The sequence below is a fragment of the Perognathus longimembris genome, chromosome 12 (genome assembly GCF_023159225.1).
Source record: "Perognathus longimembris pacificus isolate PPM17 chromosome 12, ASM2315922v1, whole genome shotgun sequence".
NCBI lineage: Eukaryota > Metazoa > Chordata > Mammalia > Rodentia > Heteromyidae > Perognathus > Perognathus longimembris.
Genome location: NC_063172.1, coordinates 32,802,357 through 32,824,123, shown reverse-complemented (window position 1 = coordinate 32,824,123; position 21,767 = coordinate 32,802,357). Strand labels below are relative to the sequence as shown.

Below are 21,767 nucleotides of genomic sequence, written 5' to 3'. Positions count from 1 at the left end.
TGGCTGAGTTCACTTTGTTTTGATGCATGTTCTAGAGCTGGAACTCAGAACTTGAGTGCTTTTCTTGAGCATTTTTTTTTTCCCTCTCAATGCTAGCACTCAACCTCTTGAGCCACAGCTCCATTTGAAGCTTTTTGGTAGTTAATTGTACATAAAAGTCTGAGTACTTCACTCCTTTGGCTGGCTTTGAACCACAAGATCCTCAGATCTCAGCCTTCTGAGTAGCCAGGATTACAGGGGTGACCTGGATTTCTTTTTTTTTTTTTCTTTTTTTTTTTTTTGTCAGTCATGGGGGCTTGACTTCAGGGCCTGGGCACTGTTCCAGAGCTTTTGTGCCCAAGGCTAGCACTCTACCACTTTGAGCTACAGCTCCACTTCCAGTTTTCTGATTTTTAATGAGATAAGACTCTCACAGACTTCCCAGCTGAGAATGTGGCTTAGTGATAGAGTGTTTGCCTAGCATGCATGAAGCCCTGGGTTCAATTCATCTGTACCACATAAGCAGAAAAAGCTGGAAGTGGTACTGTGGTTCAAGAGGTAGAGTGCTAGCTTTGAGCAAAAAGGAAGCCAGGGACAGTGCTCAGGCCCTGAATCCAACCCCCAGGACTGGCAAAAAAAAATTAAAAAATTAAAAAAAAGTCTCACAAACTTCCCTAACTGGGTTGGCTTTGAACTGGGATCCTCAGATCTCAGCCTCCAGAGTTACTAGGATTACAGGCGTGAACTACCAATGCCTGTGTGTGTGTGTGTATGTGTGTGTGTTTAATAATAGCACTTAGTTTCACAGCATAATCAAATAGAAAATACAGAGTTTCTATATGCAGCTGTTCTCCCTCACCTCAGCAGCTTCTCTTTCGTTAATATCCTATACCAGCGTGGTACATTAATAATGCATGTTAATCTGTTTTTGTAAATAAATCATAATTTTGTTTTTATAGGTAATAAAAAGAATGATAAAGTGTTGTTCTTTGCTGAATTGCCATACACAGGTTAGTTTGTAATATTATAATATTGGCTTATTTTCATGAAATATGTTAGGGCTTATATGAAAAGCATTAGACTGGGAGTTAGCTTTTATTTTTCATATGAAAATTACTTAATGAAGTTTAAAGATTTGGCATATTTTTTAGATTAAAAAAATTTTTAGAGTTTTTAACTAGAAATAAAGTATAAGTTAGAAATATTGACCTGAAACCTCCAGAATGGAAAAGAAGCATTCTCATGTGTATTTTCTTATACTTGTGTTTGTACAATAATTGTGGGGGAAATACAATTCAGAAGACAGAAAGATGCCTCTTAATACCTACTTGGATGGCTATAAGTAAAAGGCATCTTGTAGTAGTTATTGGTGAGGATATGGAGAAACTGGAAACATTATGCTGGTTGGAATATAAAATGGTGCAGTTCTCTAGAGAGTTAGTCAGTAGACATCCAATGATGGAGAACTCCACGTAGTATTGGGCAGAAGAGAAAACTTTATTCAGTGGAACTGCTGGCTGGCTGCTACATCCAAGGCATGTATTGCAGGCTCTAGAGTCACTCTTGGGCAGGGGTTAGAGGTGTGTCCAGGTGGATTAGAGTGTGTTCAGATGGATTAAGGTGTGACCTCAGAGGAGGAGGAAGTTACCTGGGTAACTGGACTGAGATTTAAACCGGCCAGGGCATCTGCCTAGACCTTATACTATTCCTAGGTAAATACCTAAAAGAATTGAAGACATGTCCACATGTATCACAGTAGCTAAATAATAGGAAAAGCTGCTCTGGAGGCTGAGAGATCTGAGGATTTAGGTTCGAAGCTACCCATGCAGGAAAGTCCTTGGATTCTTTACCTCCAATAAACCACCAGAAAACCGCCCGCAAGTGGCACTGTGGCTCAAAGTGGTAGAGCACTATCTTTGAGCAAAAAAACTCAAGAACAGCCTTGAGTTCAAGCCCCATGACCCACCCCCAAAAATAAAAAAATAAAAACTTCTTTGTCTCAATTGGTAAATGGCTAAATAAAATGGTTTATCTAGTGAAATACGATTCAAACATAAAAAGGGATTACACATAAATAGATAAACCTTTAGAGACTGTGCCAAATTTAAGACACATAGAAAAGGCCACATATTTGATTACATTCGTACAAAATTTCAAAATAGGCATATCTATCGAGATAGGAAGTAGATTAATGTTATTAGAGCCTTGAGAAAAGAGGGAGAGTTTGCTACTAATGGGTATGGGATTTCTTTGGGAGGGTTGAGTAATAAAAATATTTTAGAATTAGATATTAATGATGGTTAAGTAATTTTATAAAGTTAAACATTGACTTATGTACTTTTAAGATATAGCATATGAATTTTATCAGAATACTTTCAATTTTTAATGTGTATTTTTAGTTTGAAGTCTTTTTGCTATGTTGGGGATTGAATTTAGATTCCCCCTTGAATGCTAGGGAGCACTATACCAATGAATCATGTTTCCAACTCCCCTCTTGAACTCAGGGCCTGGGCATTGTCCTTGAGCCTTTGTGCTCAAGGCTAGCACTTTACCACTTTGAGCTACAGCTCCACTTCTGGTTTTCTTGTGGTTAATTGGAGATAAAGAGTCTTACAGGGGCTGAGGATATGGCCTAGTGGCAAGAGTGCTTGCCTTGTATACATGAGGCCCTGGGTTTGATTCCCCAGCACCACATATACAGAAAATGGCCAGAAGTGGCGCTGTGGCTCAAATGGCAGAGTGCTAGCCTTGAGCAAGAATAAGCCAGGGACAGTGCTCAGGCCCTGCGTCTAAGCCCCAGACTGGCCAAAAAATAAAAAAAGAGAAGAGTAAGAGTTTGACAGATTTTCCTGCCCTGCCTGGTTTTGAACTACGATCCTCAGATCTCAGCCTCCTGAGTAGTTAGGATTATAGGTGTGACCTACCAGCACCCAGCTCCTCTAATTTTTTTTTTTTTTTAAAAGAGGTGAACACTGCTTTCTAGTTAGCTAGACTGGCAGACTCAGTTTTACCCAAATGTGCTTCTCTACGTCATAGCTATGAAAGGTTTATCTGTGTCTCTTAGAGTATCATGACAGCTGGCAGTTTTGTCTCCTTCAGTTCAATTTTATGGACTTTTTTTTCAAGCTTTCCAATCAGGTGAACAAAACTCGAGTTGTTATTTAGGTCATTACTGAAGAAAGTGCTGCTCACACTTAAAATTGGTTGAACCTGTTACACAGCTGACCCTTTCAGTGTGATTATTAGCAAGGAATAGTAAAGAATATATTCTTCACATGAGAATAAATACTTTCTGAAGTCAAAATAGACAACTTAAATTTTTTTGTTTATGTAGGTGGCAATTCTATGTCAGTTCCTCAGAGAAATTGACTACAAAACAGCCTTTAAATCATTGCAGGAACAAAACAGGTAGGAGTTTTTTAAAGAATAAAAAATAAAATGAGGTTGAGAATTTTCTGCTTTAGAAGGAGCTAACTGCTTTCTGTTTTTTAGTCATGATGCTATGGATTCCTACTATGACTACATTTGGGATGTCACCATCTTGGAATACTTGACTTGTATCCTTCCCTCTGCACATGTATTGTTACAGTGGTGCATTTTTGTCAAAACAGTTGGAATTCTATTATGATATTTAATACTATCAGATTTATTCTTAACTGATTCATTTAGATCTTCATCATAAAAGAGGAGAAACGGACAAAAGACAAATTGCTGTAAGTTACCTTTTCCCTTTCTTCAAAGATGTACTTTCCAGACTATTAAATGATTGCTAAAATTTGTGTCAGTGGAAAAAAGATTTTGTGTGCCTGCTTGCTGCAAGAATACTCTCCCCCCCCCCTTTTTTTTTTGGTGCTAGTACCAGGGCTTGAGCCTCAGAGCCTTTGTTCTTGCCTTGTTTTGCTCAAGGCTGATGCACTATCCCTTTAGCCACATCTCCACTTTCTGGCCTTTTTTTTCCTGGTTAATTGGAGTTGAGTCTTTCAGACCTTTCTGCCTGGCTTGGCTTCAAACTGATGCTCACATCTCTGTCAGAGTAGCTAGGATTTTAGGTATGCACCACTAGCACCTGCTGGTTATCAATATACTTCTAGTTTTTAATTTTTATAATATGAGCCATTCCATATCAGTTTAATTTTAAAATGTTTGTAATATTTCTTCGCTCTGAATTTTCAAATAGATTCTCATCTCATATAAAGTTGAGTGGCCGGGGCTGGGAATATGGCTTAGTGGTAGTGTGCCTTGCATGCATGAAGTCCTGGGTTCGATTCCTCAGCACCACATAAACAGAAAAGGCTGGAAGTGGTGCTGTGGCTCAAGTGGTAGAGTGCTAGTGTTGAGCAAAAAGAACCCAGGGACAGTGCTCAGGCCTTAAAAAGTTGAAGCCCCAGGAATGGCAAAAATAAATAATAAAGTTGAGTGGCCTACAAAGCCCAAAACTACCGAACTTTACACTAATATCCCTGCTGTTCTCAAAACATGTTGAGAACATTCAGTCTCTTAAGTACTGTTAGAATTTTGTCTTTCAGGAACATTCCTGCAGGCCTTTTCTCAGTTGTCCCATTATTGATTAGCCTTCTCTGACCATCCTGTTAGATAATGTGTCTCCCCATTCTTCGTCCAATTCTTCTTCTTCTTTTTTTTTTTTTCTTCAAATTTTTATTATCAAACTGATGTACAGAGAGGTTACAGTTTCATACGTTAGGCATTGGATACATTTCTTGTACTGTTTACCTTGTCCCTCATACCCCCCTCTTCCTCCAATTATTCTTAAGTCTCATTCGCCATTTTAATCTTTTTCTTTGTAACACTTACCAACATTTGACATAGAATATATTTACTTTTATTTCTCCTTGATAATTAACTTGGTTTGCTTGTATAGGTAACTGGAGTGGTGCCTGGTATATCATAGCTGCCCAATAATTGGTTACTGAATAATGTGTTATTCAACCACATGCCAGAACATTTAAGATGTTACTATTTCTTTGCCTAACATTTTAAAGTTAGTATCAGATTATTTTGTTTTCATTCATGTTAATGAAAGTATATTCTATTGTCTTCTAAAGCTGTGTACTTAGACTAGCTTGTATGCCTATTAAGAGGAAACAGATAACACTTTTTTAGAAAGAACAAGGGTTAGCTGGGCACTGGTGGCTTGTGCTGCATGTATGTAATCGTAGTTACTTGGGAAACTTAAGATCTGAGGATTGTAGTTAAACTCATCCAGACAGAAAAATTCATGAGATTCTTACCTCTAACCAGCAAAAAGACGGGAGTGGAAGTGTGGCTCAAAGTGATAGCTGAAGGCCCTGGTTCAAGCTCCAGTATTGACACATACACATATAAGAACATGAAGTTAGCCCCCTTGATTGGAGACCACTTATTCTCCCATTTCTAGTTAACTTAGAAGGCAGTAATGAAACAATTTGAACTCCTCTTTGCTCTTGCGAGGCATTTTAACCTATTGAGTGTTTCAAAACCCCCTTCTCCTTTGAAACTAATACTTACGATCTCATCTAATTTCCTGGCTTATTGCCCTACTTAGCATCAAAATCATAAATTTACCTCTCGTCAGCCACATTGGTTGTCATCTGTACCAGCCACCCATACCCAGATGTGTTAACCAAAATTGTTCTATGAGGTCTTACACTACAACTCATTCTACCAATAACTGTTCTTTGAACTTCCTGGCTCCCGTGCTTCTCATGATCATTGATATATTCAGGTTTGTGACAAGTTTTGTTTTTTGTACTGCGATTTCAAACTTAGACTTCATTCTTGTTAGGCTTATTCTACCACTAAACCAGGCCTCCCGCCCTTTCTCAGTGGCTTTTTTAAGGTTAGGGCCTTTCTTCACATTTGGGTTTTCTCTTCAACTGCAGTCTGCCTAGTGTAGCTTTCTTTCCTATAGTTGCTGTGATAACAAGAAACACGTGCCACTGTGTCTAACTTTCCTTGGTGGAGATGGAGTAGGATGGGCTTTTCTTCCTGGCTAGCATGGAACCAGTGTTCCCAATTGCAAGTTTTTAGTTAGCTGGGGATAACAGATGTGCACCACTATGCCTGGTTGAGTTAAGAAAGGGAGCTTTTGAAATTTTCTCTCTGGGCTAGCCTGAAACTTTCATCCTCTTGTTCTCAGCCTCCCAAATATCTAGGATTATAGGTGTGAGTAACCAGCATTTGTGACCAGTTTTCTTCCATTTGTCAGCTCTTCCATGTTCCCTTTCCTACTCTCCTAGAGAACAGCAAATACCATGTGCACTTGGCATCATTACTGGTTCAAGGAGCTCTGTATTTCAGTTTCTAAGCATTTGAAGTAGGCTGTTGATAAACCATGTTTAGAGCTTCAGCTAACTGTGCTTGAGCTGTTTTTTGATTATTTTCAGTATCTCTTACATACCACTACCAGAAGTCTCTAATTTTAGCCGTCTCCTCAGTGCCTTTGTTTTTCTGGCTAGTACTTAGTGATATAAACTATGTTCTCATTAAATACTCTCGTAGTAGAAAACTTAAAGTATTTCTCAATCATGAAGAGTTAAGCCATGATAGCTCAAGCAACTCTCATATGTTCATGTGCTGAGCAGCTCATTCCTTTTTTTTTTTTTTGGCCAGTCCTGGGCCTTGGACTCCGGGCCTGAGCACTGTCCCTGGCTTCTTCCTGCTCAAGGCTAGCACTCCGCCACTTGAGCCACAGCGCCGCTTCTGGCCGTTTTCTGTATATGTGGTGCTGGGGAATCGAACCTAGGGCCCCGTGTATCTGAGGCAGGCACTCTTGCCACTAGGCTATATCCCCAGCCCAGCTCATTCCTTTTGCACATTAAAAATATGAGGTCCTATGATATGAATTGTGATTTTCAGTTTTGTAGCTTTAATGATAAAACTTGACAGATTAACAGAGAGCTCTCTATATTTTTAGGAAGAAAATGTAGATGAACTTAATGTAATAAAATCCAATTGATTATATGGTAAATTGTGGTTCAAATCTTTTCCTTAAAAGTGGTTGAAGTTAATTGTTAAAAGTTTTTCATAGTTCTTGAGTTTTACATTTACATTCAGTTAATCATTTAACTTGAAATAGCTTTATATTACGTATACTAGTAAGATTTATATTTTGACCAGACCTCTAATAAAATCACTTTTCTTTTGAGAAGATCAAAGCCATCGGCCAGACAGAATTGAATGCAAGCAACCCAGAAGAAGTGTTACAGCTGGCAGCACAGAGAAGGAAAAAGAAGTTTCTCCAAGCAATGGCAAAACTTTACTTTTAAGCATTTCCTTAGAATTTTTTAACTTTTATTTTTTAAACAATGGGCTAAAAAGCAGTATTAAAAGATTACATTTATATAATACATATGTACACAGTGGTTTTTTTTCAGACAAAATACTGAAACATTAGTTTAAAAACAAACTATACAGAAGACTTCATACCATAACAATAGCTTACATTTACAATTTCTTCAAAGGGAGAACAGATTCACATGTCTATCAACAAGCTAGCACTCTAGTGTAATTACACTACCTTTTTCTAATTAAATCTAGTTCACATGGCTAAAATTTCTTTAAAAATGATTAAGCTAGAACATGAAGTAGCTAATGTATATACAGCAAGTTTAAATAAATAAATTTTAGGTTAAGTGTTAAACTTTTATCACGATACTATTTTTGTGTCATAATGTAGGAATTTAAAATGGATCTTAACAGTTTTGCAAACATAAATAAAACTTTAGCCAAATGAAAATTCTTAGGGATGTCTTAGAATGATAAAGTGACGTTCTCATATAAATAGTTTGAAGTTTTTAACCCAAATTACGATATTCAAAAGTGTATTATTCTAGAGCAACCTATCTGCCAAAGCCCCAGTAGGAACAAAGCACTTATTTTTATTTTCTTTGGTTCTCCCCCTAGAAAGAGAAGTTTAAACATCAGGTTCATCCAAAGCCATATTGATTTAAAAAGTGTTATTGCAAGGCAAATATACTAGCTTACAGATTAAAATTTCACCATTTGTGAAAATTCAAGTTTTATCATAGCTTGTTACAGCACTTGTGATAAATTAGTCACCTTATTACAAAATAAATCTTTGTAAACAACTTTAAGTTTTATTTTCACTAAGCAGATTGCACTAGTCAAGATAGGAATTCTGAGAATTTTAAAAGCTAGGTTCAAAGTACTGTATCACTTACCTACCTTGTAAGGGAGCAGATGTCCAAAACTCCAATGATAAAATTCCTAGTTTATCAAGATAACTGTAGTAACACTGGATTCCTAAACAAAAACCCATAATTGCCATGGCATAAATCGTGGCAGGCTTCTATTCAGTAACCTTGTAATAAAGTCATCTCTGTAAACAAGTCCTGCTGTTTAACAGCTAATCCAGAAACTAAGTTAATTTCTTTCATGCCAATTTTAAGTGGTTTTAAAATCAAAGCAACAGCGGTGTAACTTTTAAATTGGCAATCACAACACTATATTCCTATAATTCTTTAGTTGAGATGTATGAAATTATGCTCAAAATTTGGTCAGTTCCAACTTGTTGGCTTTGTTAACTTTAGTGTTTTCCGACTGGTTTTTCCGTGCTCTTCGGTGGTGTCATGATGCCTCCATTGCATACTGGTGACAACTGTCCTCCTTTTCTGAAGGTGTTTGCATAATTTGCTTCCTCCTATATATACATACATATATATATATGTAAAAACCATGCCGCAATTAGTAGCTAAGATAAGGACAAAGTAAAATAGTCAAGCCAGACTTTTGGTAGCTATTTGGGACTAGTCAGGCCCATTGTAATGGTCTCTATTTTTGCATCTGTGGATAAGTCATATTCTAAAGGTTCAATAGTTTATATAACATTGTGTGTTGTATATTTTAACCTCTTAGGGCATTGGATCTCATAAGTCTTGATTTAGTACAGAGTAATTTGGTTCTTTACATTTTGAGGCAAGCACTCTACCACTAGGCCATATTCCTGGCCCATTCTTTACATCTTACAGTACCACCACTGTCCGTTTCAAGACTTGATAGCAAGGTCAAAACCAAGAAAACCCTACAAAAAACATACCAGCAGAGCCAAATAGTTTGTGTGTGTTTGGATATTATGTCGGTCCTCCATAGGTATTTTCTTAAAAGTCTTCAGTTTCACTGGACTTGAACTTTTTACCACACTGACAAAAGGCACCATCCAATCTACACATTCTGAGATGTTGTCCCATTCCAAACCTAGATTTTAAAAGTTAGGGAAATACAAAGGTTGTATATCAGAAACTACCTTACATAATACCTAATGTACTTGGCTTCTGTCTCCAATGTTAAGATACATTAAAAAAAATCAATACACTTAGTAGATCACAACAGATTTACTCTCAAATTATAACATGACTGTCTTAAAGGGCAAAAGAACTTTAAAATATATTACCCACTGTTCAACAAATGAGATGGAAAGGATTAAATCTTATAAAGCAGAACTGTAATTGTGTGGATTCATTCCAGTTGGATTTACATACCATTTGGCCTCATTTGTTTGTGGTGATACTTTGAGGATTATAAAGTACATCTAACAGAAAGGAAGGTAGTCACTAATCTGCAAAATTCTTATGTGTGGCAAGCTTTACTTCACAGATTCTAATCACACTAGAAGTTGTGAATAGATGAGAAAACAAGATACATAGAGCCTTACCTGAGGCTTTCTTAACCACTTCAATGGAGGTAAAATGGCATAAGGCGGCAGCAGCCAATATACTGTACTGGAACTCTAATGAGTCAATGGATAGAATACACAGATCTAAAAGCTAACAAAAGGAAAAGCAAAATGTGTAAGTAATTCAGAAGGATGGAGCACTACAAGCCCTACCTTTCCTTTATCCAAGAAGAGGCAGCTAGAGAGGTCTAGGTGAAGTCATAAAGTGTCTTTAGGATGAACACTAACTACTCTAGGCTGATTATTCGAATAACTAAAATTTTTAAATCTAAGAAATTAACATTTCAAGAAATATACTTTAGACTACAGTGGACGACAAACCAGAATGGAACAGTCTCACATCAGTGAAATTGGTTAAGTGGTACGTAGACAACTGAACAAGCAGCAGTAAAAATGTGCAAAAGAGATTGGGTTGATACCTGCCCAGTGATACAAAACTTAATATTTAAATGCCATAGATTATAGCCCAATTAGAAGTTAGGACTAGACCAGTGGGGATTGGTGCAGAGTGGGGAAGAAACAGTAAGTTGCAAGTGAAATCTTGTCAACATAGGTTGAGTATTCGGTATCAACAATGCACATCAGGGCTGGGAATGTGGCTTAGTGGTAGAGTGCTTGCCTAGCAAGCAAAGCCCTGGGCTCGAATCACACAAGCAGAAAACGCTGGAAGTGGCTCTGTGGCTCAAGTGGTAGAGTGCTAGTGTTGAGCAAAAAAAGCTCAGAGACAATGCCCAGGCCCTGAGTTCAGGCCCCAGGACTAGGGGTAAGAAAAAAAAGAATGCATGCCAGGTGCTGGTGGCTCACTGAGAATTGGGTTCAGAGCCAGCCTGGGTGGGAAAGCCTGTGAAACTCACCTCTAATTAGCCACCAAAAAGCCAGGAGTGGAGCTGTGGCTCAAGTGCTAAGAGTACTAGCCTTGAACAAAAATACTCCGGGATAGTGCCCAGGCCCTGAGTTCATCTCAGGATTGGCATTTAAAAATAAAAAGGCTTGATATCGGAAGTGTTTTGCCACCTCTCCCCAATTTTTTTTAAAAAATATCTGCATTTATATAATGAAACAAGATAAAACACTAAATTATGGCTTGATGCCAGTGGCTCACACATGTGGTCCTAGCTTCTTGGGAAGTATAAATTAGGAAGATTTCCTGGGCCACCCCCCCATCTCAACTAATAACTGTTGCACACCTGTAATACCAGCTAAACGAGAGAGTTTGGGAGGATTATGTTTCCAGGCCAGCATAGGCAATAGATTTGTGCTCCATGCTGACCTGGGCAAAAAGCCAGACCATACAGTAGTAACAACCAAAGCAATGCTGGCTGCCCATGGCTTACACCTGTAATTCTTGGTACTCGGGAGAGACAGATTTGAGGATCACAGAAGCTAACACAGACAGGGAAAGTTTGACTCATCTCCAATAAACTACGAAAAAGCCTGAAGTGGGGCTGTGGCTCAAGAAGTAGAGCTCTAGCCTGGAGCAAAAATGCTCAGGAGCATTGCCCAGGCCCTGAATTAAGACCCCAGGACTGGTCCCAAAAAAAAGTTTTTATGTAGTCAAAAGCATTTTGTTGTGTAGTGTAGTTTCAGACTATAGGCATCATTAATTAACATCAGCATATACTCAAAAATAGTATCAATACCTGAGCTATTTGAATGAATGTTTCCTGAGAATACTGAGGTAGAAGAACTTTAGGAGCATCTTTAACAGCATCAATTTGTAGAAAAAGATTTAACCAGGAGATGACTGTTACAGGACAAAGTTCCCACTTCAAAGCCTGTTAATAAAATGTAAAAATGGCTGTTAATAAACATACACATACACCACATTTATAGAGTTGAGAGGTCAAGTAAATTTCTCTCCCAGCCATAATGAACATAATTTTTTTTTTGGTAGTACTGGATTTGAATTTAGGGCCTCCATTTGCTAAGAAGGCAGTCTGCCATTTGAGCCTACTGCTAGTTCTATTTGCTTTATTTTCAGAGCCTTGGGTTTTTCCCCAGGTCAGCCTCAGACCACCATCTTTCTACATACACCCTCCCTTATATCTGGGATTATAGGTACATATTTCCACAGTGACTTGGTTGAGATAGGAGTCTTGCTAATTTTATCAGGGATGTCTTTTAAACCACAATCCTCGCAATCTCCACCTCCCCAATAGCTGGGATTACAGGCAGGAGCCACTTTCCTAGCAATGTCACTGTTTTGATGAATTAACTTTTTAGAACTAGGTGCTAATATATTAAAACCTTAGATTTGACTATACTGTGGTATTTGAGGTTCAATCCTAACTACAGTAACCAAGTACATAACTACTAAGTTAAAAATAGAAATAAGGACACAATTACTACTACCTTTAAAATAGTGAGTTCCATCCTTAAGATATCCTCTTCACTGCAAGCACCATCAGTGACATAAGCAAACTCTTGGAGTTTTGGAGCATAGATTTCCTTTAAATTGGAATATTTAATTAAGCACAGTTGAGACACAAACCAGACAAGCTTCACAGTCTTAAAGATAACTTCACAAGATAATAAAGGCTAGTAAAATGCTTCTATAACAGAAAATTTATATTTTAAGATTTTTTTTTTTTTTGCCAGTCCTGGGCCTTGGACTCAGGGCCTGAGGGCCTGAGCACTGTCCCTGTCTTCTTTTTGCTCAAGGCTAGCACTCTACCACTTGAGCCACAGCGCCACTTCTGGCTGTTTTCTGTATATGTGGTGCTGGGGAATTGAACCCAGGGCTTCATGTATATGAGGCAAGCACTCTTGCCACTAGGCCATATCCCCTGCCCTATTTAAGATATTGTTCATGCCTTGTATCTAAACTGGCAACTGTACTATCTATTACTAAGCTTCATTTTCCTATGATTGACTTTGAATATTAGTTAACAAACATACAGTATCTTAACCATTCAGTTAGAAAACAAACTTGGCTTAAGATTGCTTACTATGCAGCTTAGTAGTAGAGTGTAAAACCATAGCTTTAATGGGCAAGACCATAGCTTTAATTCCCAGTACCTCCACAACAAAAATTATTTGTATATTTTGGCTGATGAGACATGTTTAGGCAGTTCATAAAATAAGTAGAATGATCAAAGACTCAGAAGAGAGAATGCCATATATGAAAACAGACTAATAATAAATCTCAAAAACATTTGGAGGAAAAACACTTCAGAATATTAGTAGTCACAATCCTTCTACTCTCAAAATGATGCCAGCTGCAAAAAGTACTATTGGTATTCATAATGTATTATTTAAGCAAAGTAGAATATGGTTATGAGGAAGGAAAGTCTTAGGCCTGAGAAGAGTTACGTTAGACAAGATGGATGGCACCATTAGACAGACATTAAGTTGGACAGACCATTATTCTAACCCAACAGAGCACTTATTACATTTGATTGGTTGTTCCTTTACAAAGTGTTCTTTTGAACCCAAGAGCAATAATTATGTATACAGACAGCATTGCATTGATAGCTTTTTTGTGTGTGGTTGTTGGTCATGGAGTTTGAACTCGACCTAGATGCTACCCTACTGAGCTCTTCTTGCTCAAGGCTAGTGCTCTACCCATTCTGAGCCACAGCACCACTTTGTTTTCTGGCGGTTAACTGGAGATAAGAGTATCATGGACTTTCCTGCCTGGGCTGGCTTTGAACACCACTTCTTAGATCTCAGCCTCCCAAATAGTTAGGATTACAAGCAGGAGCCACCACTGCCCAGCCATTGATAGCTTTTGTTTGGCAGAATGGACCATGGAACAAACATTTTACCTAGATACTAATCCTAGAACTTAACTGAAGACTTTTTTGAGTGTGCCAGTCTTAGGGCTTGAACTCAGGGCAGAAGTGCTATCCCCTGGGCTTTTTTTGCTCAAGCTAACATTACCCCACTAGAGCCACTAGAGCTCTGGCTTTCTGATGGTTAATTGGAGATAAGTCTTAGGGACTTTCCTGTCCAGGCCTGCTTCAAACTATGAATCTCCTGAGTAGCCAGGATTGCAGGCATGACCCACCAGCACCAGGCTTTAAACTGTGATATCCTGAAAATGTACTGAGGGACACAAGCATTTATCTTTTCTGAGGAGTTACAAAATGATATTATCCACTAGGATTACTATGTTGATTTCAAACAAATACATCTATAGATGAAATTTAAGAACTTACCTCAAGTTTGGAAGCAATGAATAATGAGGTAATTCCAATGAGTTGAAGTGTATTCTTATTAATATCCTTTTGTGTCAACATAAATCTATCAAAAAAATCTTGTGCAAGATAAAATGTTTCCCTATGAAGCGTATATACTTCACATACCTAAAGAAGAATCCAAGTATTCAAATGTTATACTCAGAATTTCTCCAAATTTGAAAATCCTTTCACATGCCAGACTTTAGAAAACATTTAAGCCAAACTGCTTTTTAGTATGCCAGAGTATGTGATAAAGAAAAAACAACACGTATTGATAAATCTATTGCCATTCTTGTTGTTTTACAATTTTTTTCACATTTTTATTGGTTATTTTTTTATCTTCTATTACATTGGCTAAGAATATAGGATATTCACATTGACAACAAAATCTTGTCTTTTGCTTCTGACTTTACAAGAAATTTCCCTAATGTTTCACTATTATTAATAATAGTGTATGTTATTTCTACACTGAAAGATCTCCAGAGCCATAAAGGAAAATGACTCTTTTCAGAATAACTTCACAAAATGGGTGCTACTATCCACTTTTTTGAAGATGAGGAAACAGGACAGAAATCTGAGTTTCTAATAAACTATATTAAATCTATTCCCAGCTCTCTACATCTTTTAAAATGAAGAATATTAAGCTATTAAGGCAATAAGCCAGTATTTTCAAATGTCCATTCATCTTTGCATTCCAAGGCAGAAAAATATATTAAGAATAATTATGATTTTAACATTAGATTTATTATATTTTGTATGGTTTTGCATAGACAGTCATATTTAGAGGAAAAATAGAAACACCGAATAGGACAATCACTAGGCGTGTAGGTCAGCATTTTTGCCTTGTTCCTGTGTTTAATCTCTAGGGCCAAGAATGAAAAACGGCAAAACTAAATGACCTTTATGACTACCAAAATGTAATTTATATACAATTTCTTGGACATTATGTAGTCTTGACTTTTCTCGTAGAAAGGAAATGGGGCCTGAGGGAAAATACTAACACAGATCTACAGGATTTCAGGATTACTATCATTCCCTTAAGTTGGTGTAATGTATTTCCAAAAGGAAAAGGAATGGATACATTATACAGAGAACCTACACAGAACCTAGAGTTTGGGACTTGTGGGTATCCAAATCCCTATGGTTTAGAGTATAGAAATTAGATTCATAATTTGATTTTGGTAATACAGAAGAGGAAATGTGAAGTGTCTATATTAGAGTATCCTTGTATAGCAAGCAGTATTCAAAACCTATTCAACTATACATTTTCTTCCTTTTTGAATACCTTCAACATCTAAAACAAAGCCTAGTACACAGCAATATCCACACATAAAAGAATTGAGTTTGGATTATATGTAGAGACTATGTCCTAAGGATTTTACTGTTTTATTTTGGTGATGGGAATTGAATCCAGGGACTCTTTCTTGCTAGGTACACATAGACTATCACTGAGATACATACACCTCCAACTTCTGATTTTACTATTAGGAAGATCATCATCATATTCCACTTTTTGGACTACTTGTTGGAAACATATCGTGAGGGTACATGGAAAGCACAAGAGTTGAAAACATCTGTTTATCCATCATATAAAAGAAGTTTTTTATTGGTGGAACATACCTCTAAAAGCCAGTCTAGAAGTATTGACCTCATCTGTGGTTCCAAGTCAGAATGTAAAACTTCAAAATGTTTGTCATGTACATATCTGTTTTCCTTTTGTAACATGTTTAGCCAAACCTCTTTTGAACATCCCCAGCTATAGAAAAAGGAGAAAATGTGTCATTTCACTTGGGTGATCTACTCAGTATACAAGCTGTTTACACAGCATAACTAACATTCAGATATATATATAGTTGTGGGGCTTAAACTCAGGTCCTGAGTACTGTCCCTGAGCTCTTTTGTTCAAAGCTAGCACTCTACCATTTTGAGCCACAGCTCCACTTTTACTTTTCTGGTGGCTAATTAGAGATAAGAGTCTCATGGAGGGGCTGGGGATATGACCTAGTGGCAAGAGTGCTTGCCTCGTATACATGAGGCCCTGGGTTCAATTCCCCAGCACCACATATACAGAAAACGGGCCAGAAGTGGCGCTGTGGCTCAAGTGGCAGAGTGCTAGCCTTGAGCAAAAAGAAGCCAGGGACAGTGCTCAGGCCCTGAGTCCAAGCCTCAGGACTGGCCAAAAAAAAAAAAAAAAAAAGTCTCATGGACTTTCCCGGGGCTGGCTCTGAACTACAGCCTTCAGATGTTAGCCTCTTGAGTAGATAGGATTACAGATATGAGCCACCAGCATGGCTTACCTCTCAGATATTAAAATCCAACTTTCTACTAGAACTTGAAAGCAGATCTTACCACCAGAAAAAGATTTCTTAATTTTCTTTTCTTTTGGATTGTCCTGAGGCTTGAACTCAGGTCTTGGGTGCTGTCCTTGAGCTATATTGCTCAGTTAGCATTCTGCCACTTGAGCCACAGCTCCAGTTCTGGCTTTTTTGATCCTTAATGGAGATTAAGAGTCTCACAAACTTTCTTGCCAAACTATTCAGAAAAAGCCAGAAGTGGTGTGGTGGTTCAAGGTAGAGCACTAGCGTTGAGCACACAGAGGCTCAGGGAGAGTTCCCAGACCCTGAGTTCAAGTCCTAGGACGGACCAAAAAGAAAAGAATTTAGGGAATACAGCATAAGCACTTAAGTAGATGATTCCATTGATTTTCATATAAAACACACTACATCACTACATGTCTTAGACTAGAAAAAAATAGGTCTTAGTAAACTTGGTAAGGAATAGAGCTGATGGATCAATTGAAAATATTGTTGTGTTATGTCATATTAGAAAAATTATTTAAATGCCATTATAGAAGTGAGTTCTGCTAAGTCTGTAGTATTCCATAAGCAAATGAAAATATTATAGAATCAGGTTTTAAATAACCACAGTACTTGCAAATAGCTCTATTCTCAGATAAAATGATTTATGCCAAGTTATTGATAAAAGAAGCAAGTTTTTGCAAGTTTCTCTATTACTAAGGTAAAAGATAACATGTTTCACTGTTTTGAGTTGTCCAACATTTTCATCATTGAACCAACTGCTGAAATTTTTCTTACCTTAATTCTGGCAAAGGTGAAGGATTAATGAAAAGATTCTTAAATCTGTAATTTGTGAATCTGGAGAAGTCACTTGTTTCTATTTCTTTATGAGGTGTTTCAATGATAATACAAGGACTGATTCCCCCAGATAATACAGGTGGCCAACAATTCTGTCATTGAAAAAAAAAAAAAAGACATTTATTTATACAATAAGAAACTTTACCTTGTCTGGATTTTTCATAAGTGAAAGCTAATATTTCCAGCCTCTTAGAAGGTGGCAATCTAGCTAATTTTACATTAACATTTCATTTTAAGAGCCATACAGCTTTTTTGTTTGTGTGTGCTGGTACCTGGGCTTGAACTCTTGGAACCTGAATGTTGTCTGAATGTCTCTTAGCTTTTTTTTTTTTATCAAGTCTGGTGCTCTATTACTTTAACTACAGCTCCATTTCTAACTTTTTGGTGGTTAGCTAGAGATAGTCTTCATAGACTTCCCTGCCTGGGCTGGCTTTGAATAGCAATCCTCAGATCTCCACCTCCCGAGTAGCTAGGATTACAGGCATGAGACACTGGCACTGGGCTTATATAGTTCACTAGTGATCTTTCTACATGTTTTAGACAACACAATTTTGGTAATACAAGATATCGGGTATTAAAGGAGAATAACAAAAAGCATTTGTAATATAAAATGCCGATCACTTTAAAGAAAAAAAGAAATTGCAATTCTCTGTACTAAGAAATATCAACAGGGGCACTTTGGAAAGATCTTCTTAAAGTTAGGTCTTTTCCAGTATTTGAGAGCAAAACTTTAAAAATAGAATCAAGGCTTATGAGGCCCCTTTTTTAATGTTGGTTTCTGAACAACACATAGGAAGAAGAGGTAGCAAAGGGCTTGATGCCAAGCTGTCAAGTGATCTCACATCCTATTTATGCCAAAGCAGCTATTAAGACCCTCTACTATAGTCTGAGAGGGAACAAAGAGCAGTATATTGGACAGATTAGGCGGGCCCTGGTACACCAGGCAGCTCTAAGAGGCAGAGATTTATCAAAAGGAACTAGCTGCTGCAGGCAAACTTACAGTGCAGCTGTAGTAGGATTCATGCGCTTTAAAAAACAAAAGAAATCCTCCTTCCTTATGACCTCTGGGGCAATGAAAGTATGAATCAGGGTAACCTTTGTACTGCAGGTCATTGGACACAATTCTAACTCTTATTCACCTTCTCTTTCATTTTCCTCCCCAAACCCACCCAGCCCTTTTTTCTCCCCAAACCCACCCAGCCCTGATCTGCATTACCCTAATCTCATACTGATGTTTCTTGGTGACCTGCTCTTCTTTTCTCTTTTTGACATCCTGGAAAATAGAAAAGACCATTTTGTAAACTAATGTCCCAACAAGGAACTCCCTCCTCTCCTTCCCTCCCTATTTCTCCTTAGGTCACCTGTGCTGTTTTTCTCTTCTTGACCTGGAAGATTTGGGCTTCTTGGGGGGAGTCAGACTGTGAGGGCTGGGCTTGTTGCTTAGCTTGTAAACGGCTACTGTGGTGAATTTGTGAGAAGGAAGTTTAGTCAAAGGTTTCAAAAGCAGCAATTTTGAAACATGTTTTCAAGACAAATAATGTTACCTGCGTCTTGACATTCTCTTCTTTTAGGAGTATGACGCCTCTAGAATGGGGGAGAAGAAAAAGCAAGGTCAAGGAAATTGTCATCCATATTCTCCAAGTGGAGATGAGAGGTGACAGCCAAAGTCTCCCTCAGCACTGCTAACGCATGGTCATTCCTTTTGCTCTCAGGCCTGCATTTCCTCAAATACGTGTACACCTGGGAGTCGAGACTCCAAAAATCCACCAAGCACCCCGAGCGTGGCACCGAGAAGCCGGTTTCCCCTGAACGAGTTTTTCTGGTCTTCCACCTTCTCGCCGGTCGAGTTCCCACCCCGGGTCCCGAGCTAGCGGCGGGGAGGGGGTGGCGGCGGCGAGCGGCCGAGGAGAAGCCGGTTCCGCGCCAATTTGGAGAGCGGCGGCGGCGGCGGGGCGGCAGGGGGCGGAGGAACAGCCTGGTGTCACGTCCTCCCGGCTCCTTTCCCTCCTTCCCGGCCACCCCGGGCGCCGCCCGCTGCAGGGCGCGGGACCCCAACTGCACCCGGGGCTGGGGGCGAGGGCAACGAGAGCTCATGAAAGGACACTGGGCTGCTGGGGACTTTTCTCCCGGTAAAGGCGACCCAGACTCCATCCATTCTCCCACGGGGTGAACCCCCCAAATGGGAGTAGGAGAAGCCCCCGGATGAGGAGCTTTTCCGTGGCTTCTCACTTAGGGAGACACCCCCCTCCCCCTATGTCGCTTCCCGGCTCCCTGCTTGGTTCCCTGCCCTGGACGGAACTCGGGGACCCATTATTCTCAATCACCTAGTTCTCCACGCTGACCCCCATTCTCCCCCATCTCTCTCCCAAGACCCCCGCCCATGGATGGATGGAGTGGGTCTCCCTTTCCTTTCGCATCGGCCCCCTCGCCCCCAAGCCCAGCTCTCACTCACCACTAGACCCGCTACCGCACAGCTCAGCTCAGCTGGCGCCGGCGCCAACCCAATATATAGGCCGGGCCAGGACCGCCCCGCACGCATGCGCCGCAGACTGACACCTCCGACAGCGCGCTTCCCTCCCCCGCCCTCGCGCCCGTCCAACCCGCCCGCGCGCCGCGCCCTGCCCTCAGTGTGCGCCGGCGCGCCTCGAGGCTCCGTAGAGTCCGCGCGCCCAGGCCAGAGCCCCACCGCCTCCGCGCTCCCCCCGCCCGCCTGCGCGCTCGCGCGGTGGCCCAGAGGCTCCACCTCAGGGGCCGACTCCCCGCCGCTCAGCTCCCGCATCTCCCGCCAGTTCGCTCCCGTCTCCGCCCATTGTAACCCGCCACTCTCGGGGTGGGGGGAGGTCAAGGCTGCGGTTCAGCCCGGCGCCAGGCTCTAGGGAGACGACTCCGACGGGTCAAGGGTGGTCGGAAAGTGGCCACCCCGGGGTGCACCCTGCGGTCCCGCTAAGTCCTGGGGGAACCCAAGTCTTTCCCCAGAGACGCGGAGAGCCGGAGGCCCCGCCCTCCGGGGGCGGAGCGAGGTTTCGGCTGACGAGCCGGCCAATGGCAGCCGAGGACGGCTGTACAACGTGGAGAGGCAGCGGAATGTAAACACAGCCCTAGCGCTTCGGGGACCACGTGCGCTCCCGGCGCTCGGCCGCTCCACACCGCGGGCACTGGGGACAGGTCGGAGCCGGTTCCGTCGTCCCGGGGGGGCCTCGCTCGGGAAGCCTTCCTCAACCTGTCATCTGAGGTAACGTCCCATCCTAGTCGTTCTGCCCTCTGCTTCTTCTCCGGCCGCGTCACCCTCTCTCTGGACGGGTCACTCCTCCGGCCCGCCTCCCTCCTCCTGCTCCGTAGCCTCCACCCCGCAGGCCCCGCGCGGGAAACCCTCGCGCCTCGCCGCACCGTCCCCTTAGTCCTCCCCAGCTGCCAACACGCTCGGGCTCTGAGACTAAATCACTTTTCCTTAGGAGAATCCACAGCACTCCCCATCCCCACGGGTGCGTGGGGCCCGTGGAGGGCCTGGATGGGCGGGGAGAGTAGTCGCCGCCGCGTGCGGTTCCCGGGCTCGCGGGGCCCCGCCCCACCGCCAGCGCGCCTAGTGGAGCCCGCCCGCCCCGCCTGCGCGGGAGGGAGCCACCCGCCTCCGAGCGCTACTGGCAGGCGGCCAGCGTGTAGTTTTTTTTTTTTTTTTTTCTCCCTTTATCAGGTGTTTAAGTTTAGGGATCTCCTAGATGACTCCCCAGCCGTCATTGCCCTAGGGCGCCAGTGCGGCATGCGGGAGATACTCCGCACACTGGTTTTGTGGCGGGAGTCAGCTCCCGGAACAAAGCCCCCACCCCACCCCCGCGGGGCGGAGGAGCCCGGACCCGGCTTCCTGGGACGGCCTGGGCTGGAGGCGGGCGGTAGGGCGATTCTTTGCCCAGCCAGCCCAGGATGAGCCAGTAGGTGGGCCTAGGACGCAGAGCAGCTTGCACAGGCCTATTCGCCAGACCCACCCTGGCTTCACGCCCGTTCTATTTGCGCTGTGTTGCTCCTGAAGGGCCCAGAACCTAGAAAGAACCAATGCTTTTCTGATTTGCGAGGGAAGTCCATTTTTCACACTCGCTGTTTTCATCCTTAGGACTGTCTAATGACGCCAGCCAAAGATTTTGTTTCCTAAATTTAGTCATGAGCTTTGCCTAGGATGACCTGTAATCCGAAGAAGACCTTGTGTCTTGTCAGCCCCAGAATCTTCATACATTTATTATGCTCATGATGGTTCTGTGCAAGGCAGGAGTCGCCTCCCTTTTGCAGCCACTCAGACCGCTGTCACCTTGTAAAGCTTAGAGACCTACCTTTGATGGGAAGAAAGTGGGTGCGAGAAGGGGTAGGTGGGGTGTGTTTTCTTTCAGCAAGGGTATGTTGGAGGAGCCTGACAGCCTTATGTCTCATCTTCAAAATATATTGAAAACTACACTGAAGGCTACTGGTTGTTCAGGCCTGTAACCCTTAGCTACTCAGAAAGCTGAGATCTGAGGGTTGTTGTTCAAAGCCAGCTGGGGCAGGAAAGTCTGAGACTCTTATCAACAAATAATTCAGGATTGGAGCTTTGGCCCCAGTAATAGTTTTAGCCTTAAGGGGAGGGGGGGGGAAGAAAGCTCTGGGACAGTGCTCAGACTCTAAGATCAAGCCCCAGGTCATATAGATACACACTAAAAACTAGAGCCTCATTTACATTTGTGGGATTAATCTGAGTATTGTGTGGTAAACGACCATAAGTTAATTGTAAAAAGGCAC

At 41.2% G+C, this 21,767-nt stretch overlaps 3 protein-coding genes across 5 annotated transcripts in view; 1 reads left to right on the top strand and 2 right to left on the bottom strand.

Annotated features, from left to right (window-relative positions):
• Ints8 (integrator complex subunit 8) overlaps positions 1 to 7,325 on the top strand; it is a 53,765-nt gene extending 46,440 nt beyond the window's left edge. Inside the window, exons 23-27 of one of the 2 annotated variants that reach the window (XM_048359156.1) lie at positions 939 to 989; positions 3,314 to 3,387; positions 3,472 to 3,536; positions 3,649 to 3,692; positions 7,128 to 7,325. In XM_048359156.1, coding sequence (XP_048215113.1) covers positions 939 to 989; positions 3,314 to 3,387; positions 3,472 to 3,536; positions 3,649 to 3,692; positions 7,128 to 7,244 — 351 coding nt within the window. In that variant the 3' untranslated portion in view covers positions 7,245 to 7,325. Of the gene's footprint in view, positions 1 to 938; positions 990 to 3,313; positions 3,388 to 3,471; positions 3,537 to 3,648; positions 3,693 to 7,127 lie in introns of those variants that run through there. The other variant, XR_007212843.1, reaches the window with a different exon arrangement.
• Positions 7,294 to 19,779, bottom strand: Ccne2 (cyclin E2). 2 transcript variants are annotated; one of them, XM_048359158.1, is made up of 12 exons: positions 19,750 to 19,779; positions 18,551 to 18,590; positions 18,368 to 18,464; positions 18,223 to 18,279; positions 16,947 to 17,098; positions 15,472 to 15,607; positions 13,831 to 13,977; positions 12,023 to 12,118; positions 11,311 to 11,445; positions 9,650 to 9,761; positions 9,035 to 9,192; positions 7,294 to 8,638 (listed from the first exon to the last, which is right to left on the bottom strand). In XM_048359158.1, the coding sequence occupies exons 2-12, from the start codon at positions 18,562 to 18,564 to the stop codon at positions 8,525 to 8,527; spliced, it is 1,218 nt and encodes a 405-aa protein (XP_048215115.1). In that variant the 5' UTR covers positions 18,565 to 18,590; positions 19,750 to 19,779; the 3' UTR covers positions 7,294 to 8,524. The 2 variants fall into 2 exon arrangements, with proteins under 2 accessions (XP_048215115.1, XP_048215114.1); XM_048359157.1 differs by lacking the exon at positions 19,750 to 19,779 and adding an exon at positions 19,459 to 19,511.
• Positions 18,003 to 21,767, bottom strand: part of Tp53inp1 (tumor protein p53 inducible nuclear protein 1) — a 37,809-nt gene continuing 34,044 nt past the window's right edge. Inside the window, exon 6 of the transcript XR_007212844.1 lies at positions 18,003 to 18,013. The gene's annotated coding sequence lies outside the window, so the exon portion shown is untranslated. The remainder of the gene's footprint in view (positions 18,014 to 21,767) is intronic.

Coding starts and splice junctions, on each gene's coding strand:
- Ccne2 (XM_048359158.1), bottom strand. Junction 15,608..16,946: donor TCACCTTTGCCAGAATTAAG/GTAAGAAAAATT, acceptor CTTTTTCTATAG/CTGGGGATGTTCAAAAGAGG. Junction 11,446..12,022: donor TGGAACTCACTATTTTAAAG/GTAGTAGTAATT, acceptor TTTTATTAACAG/GCTTTGAAGTGGGAACTTTG.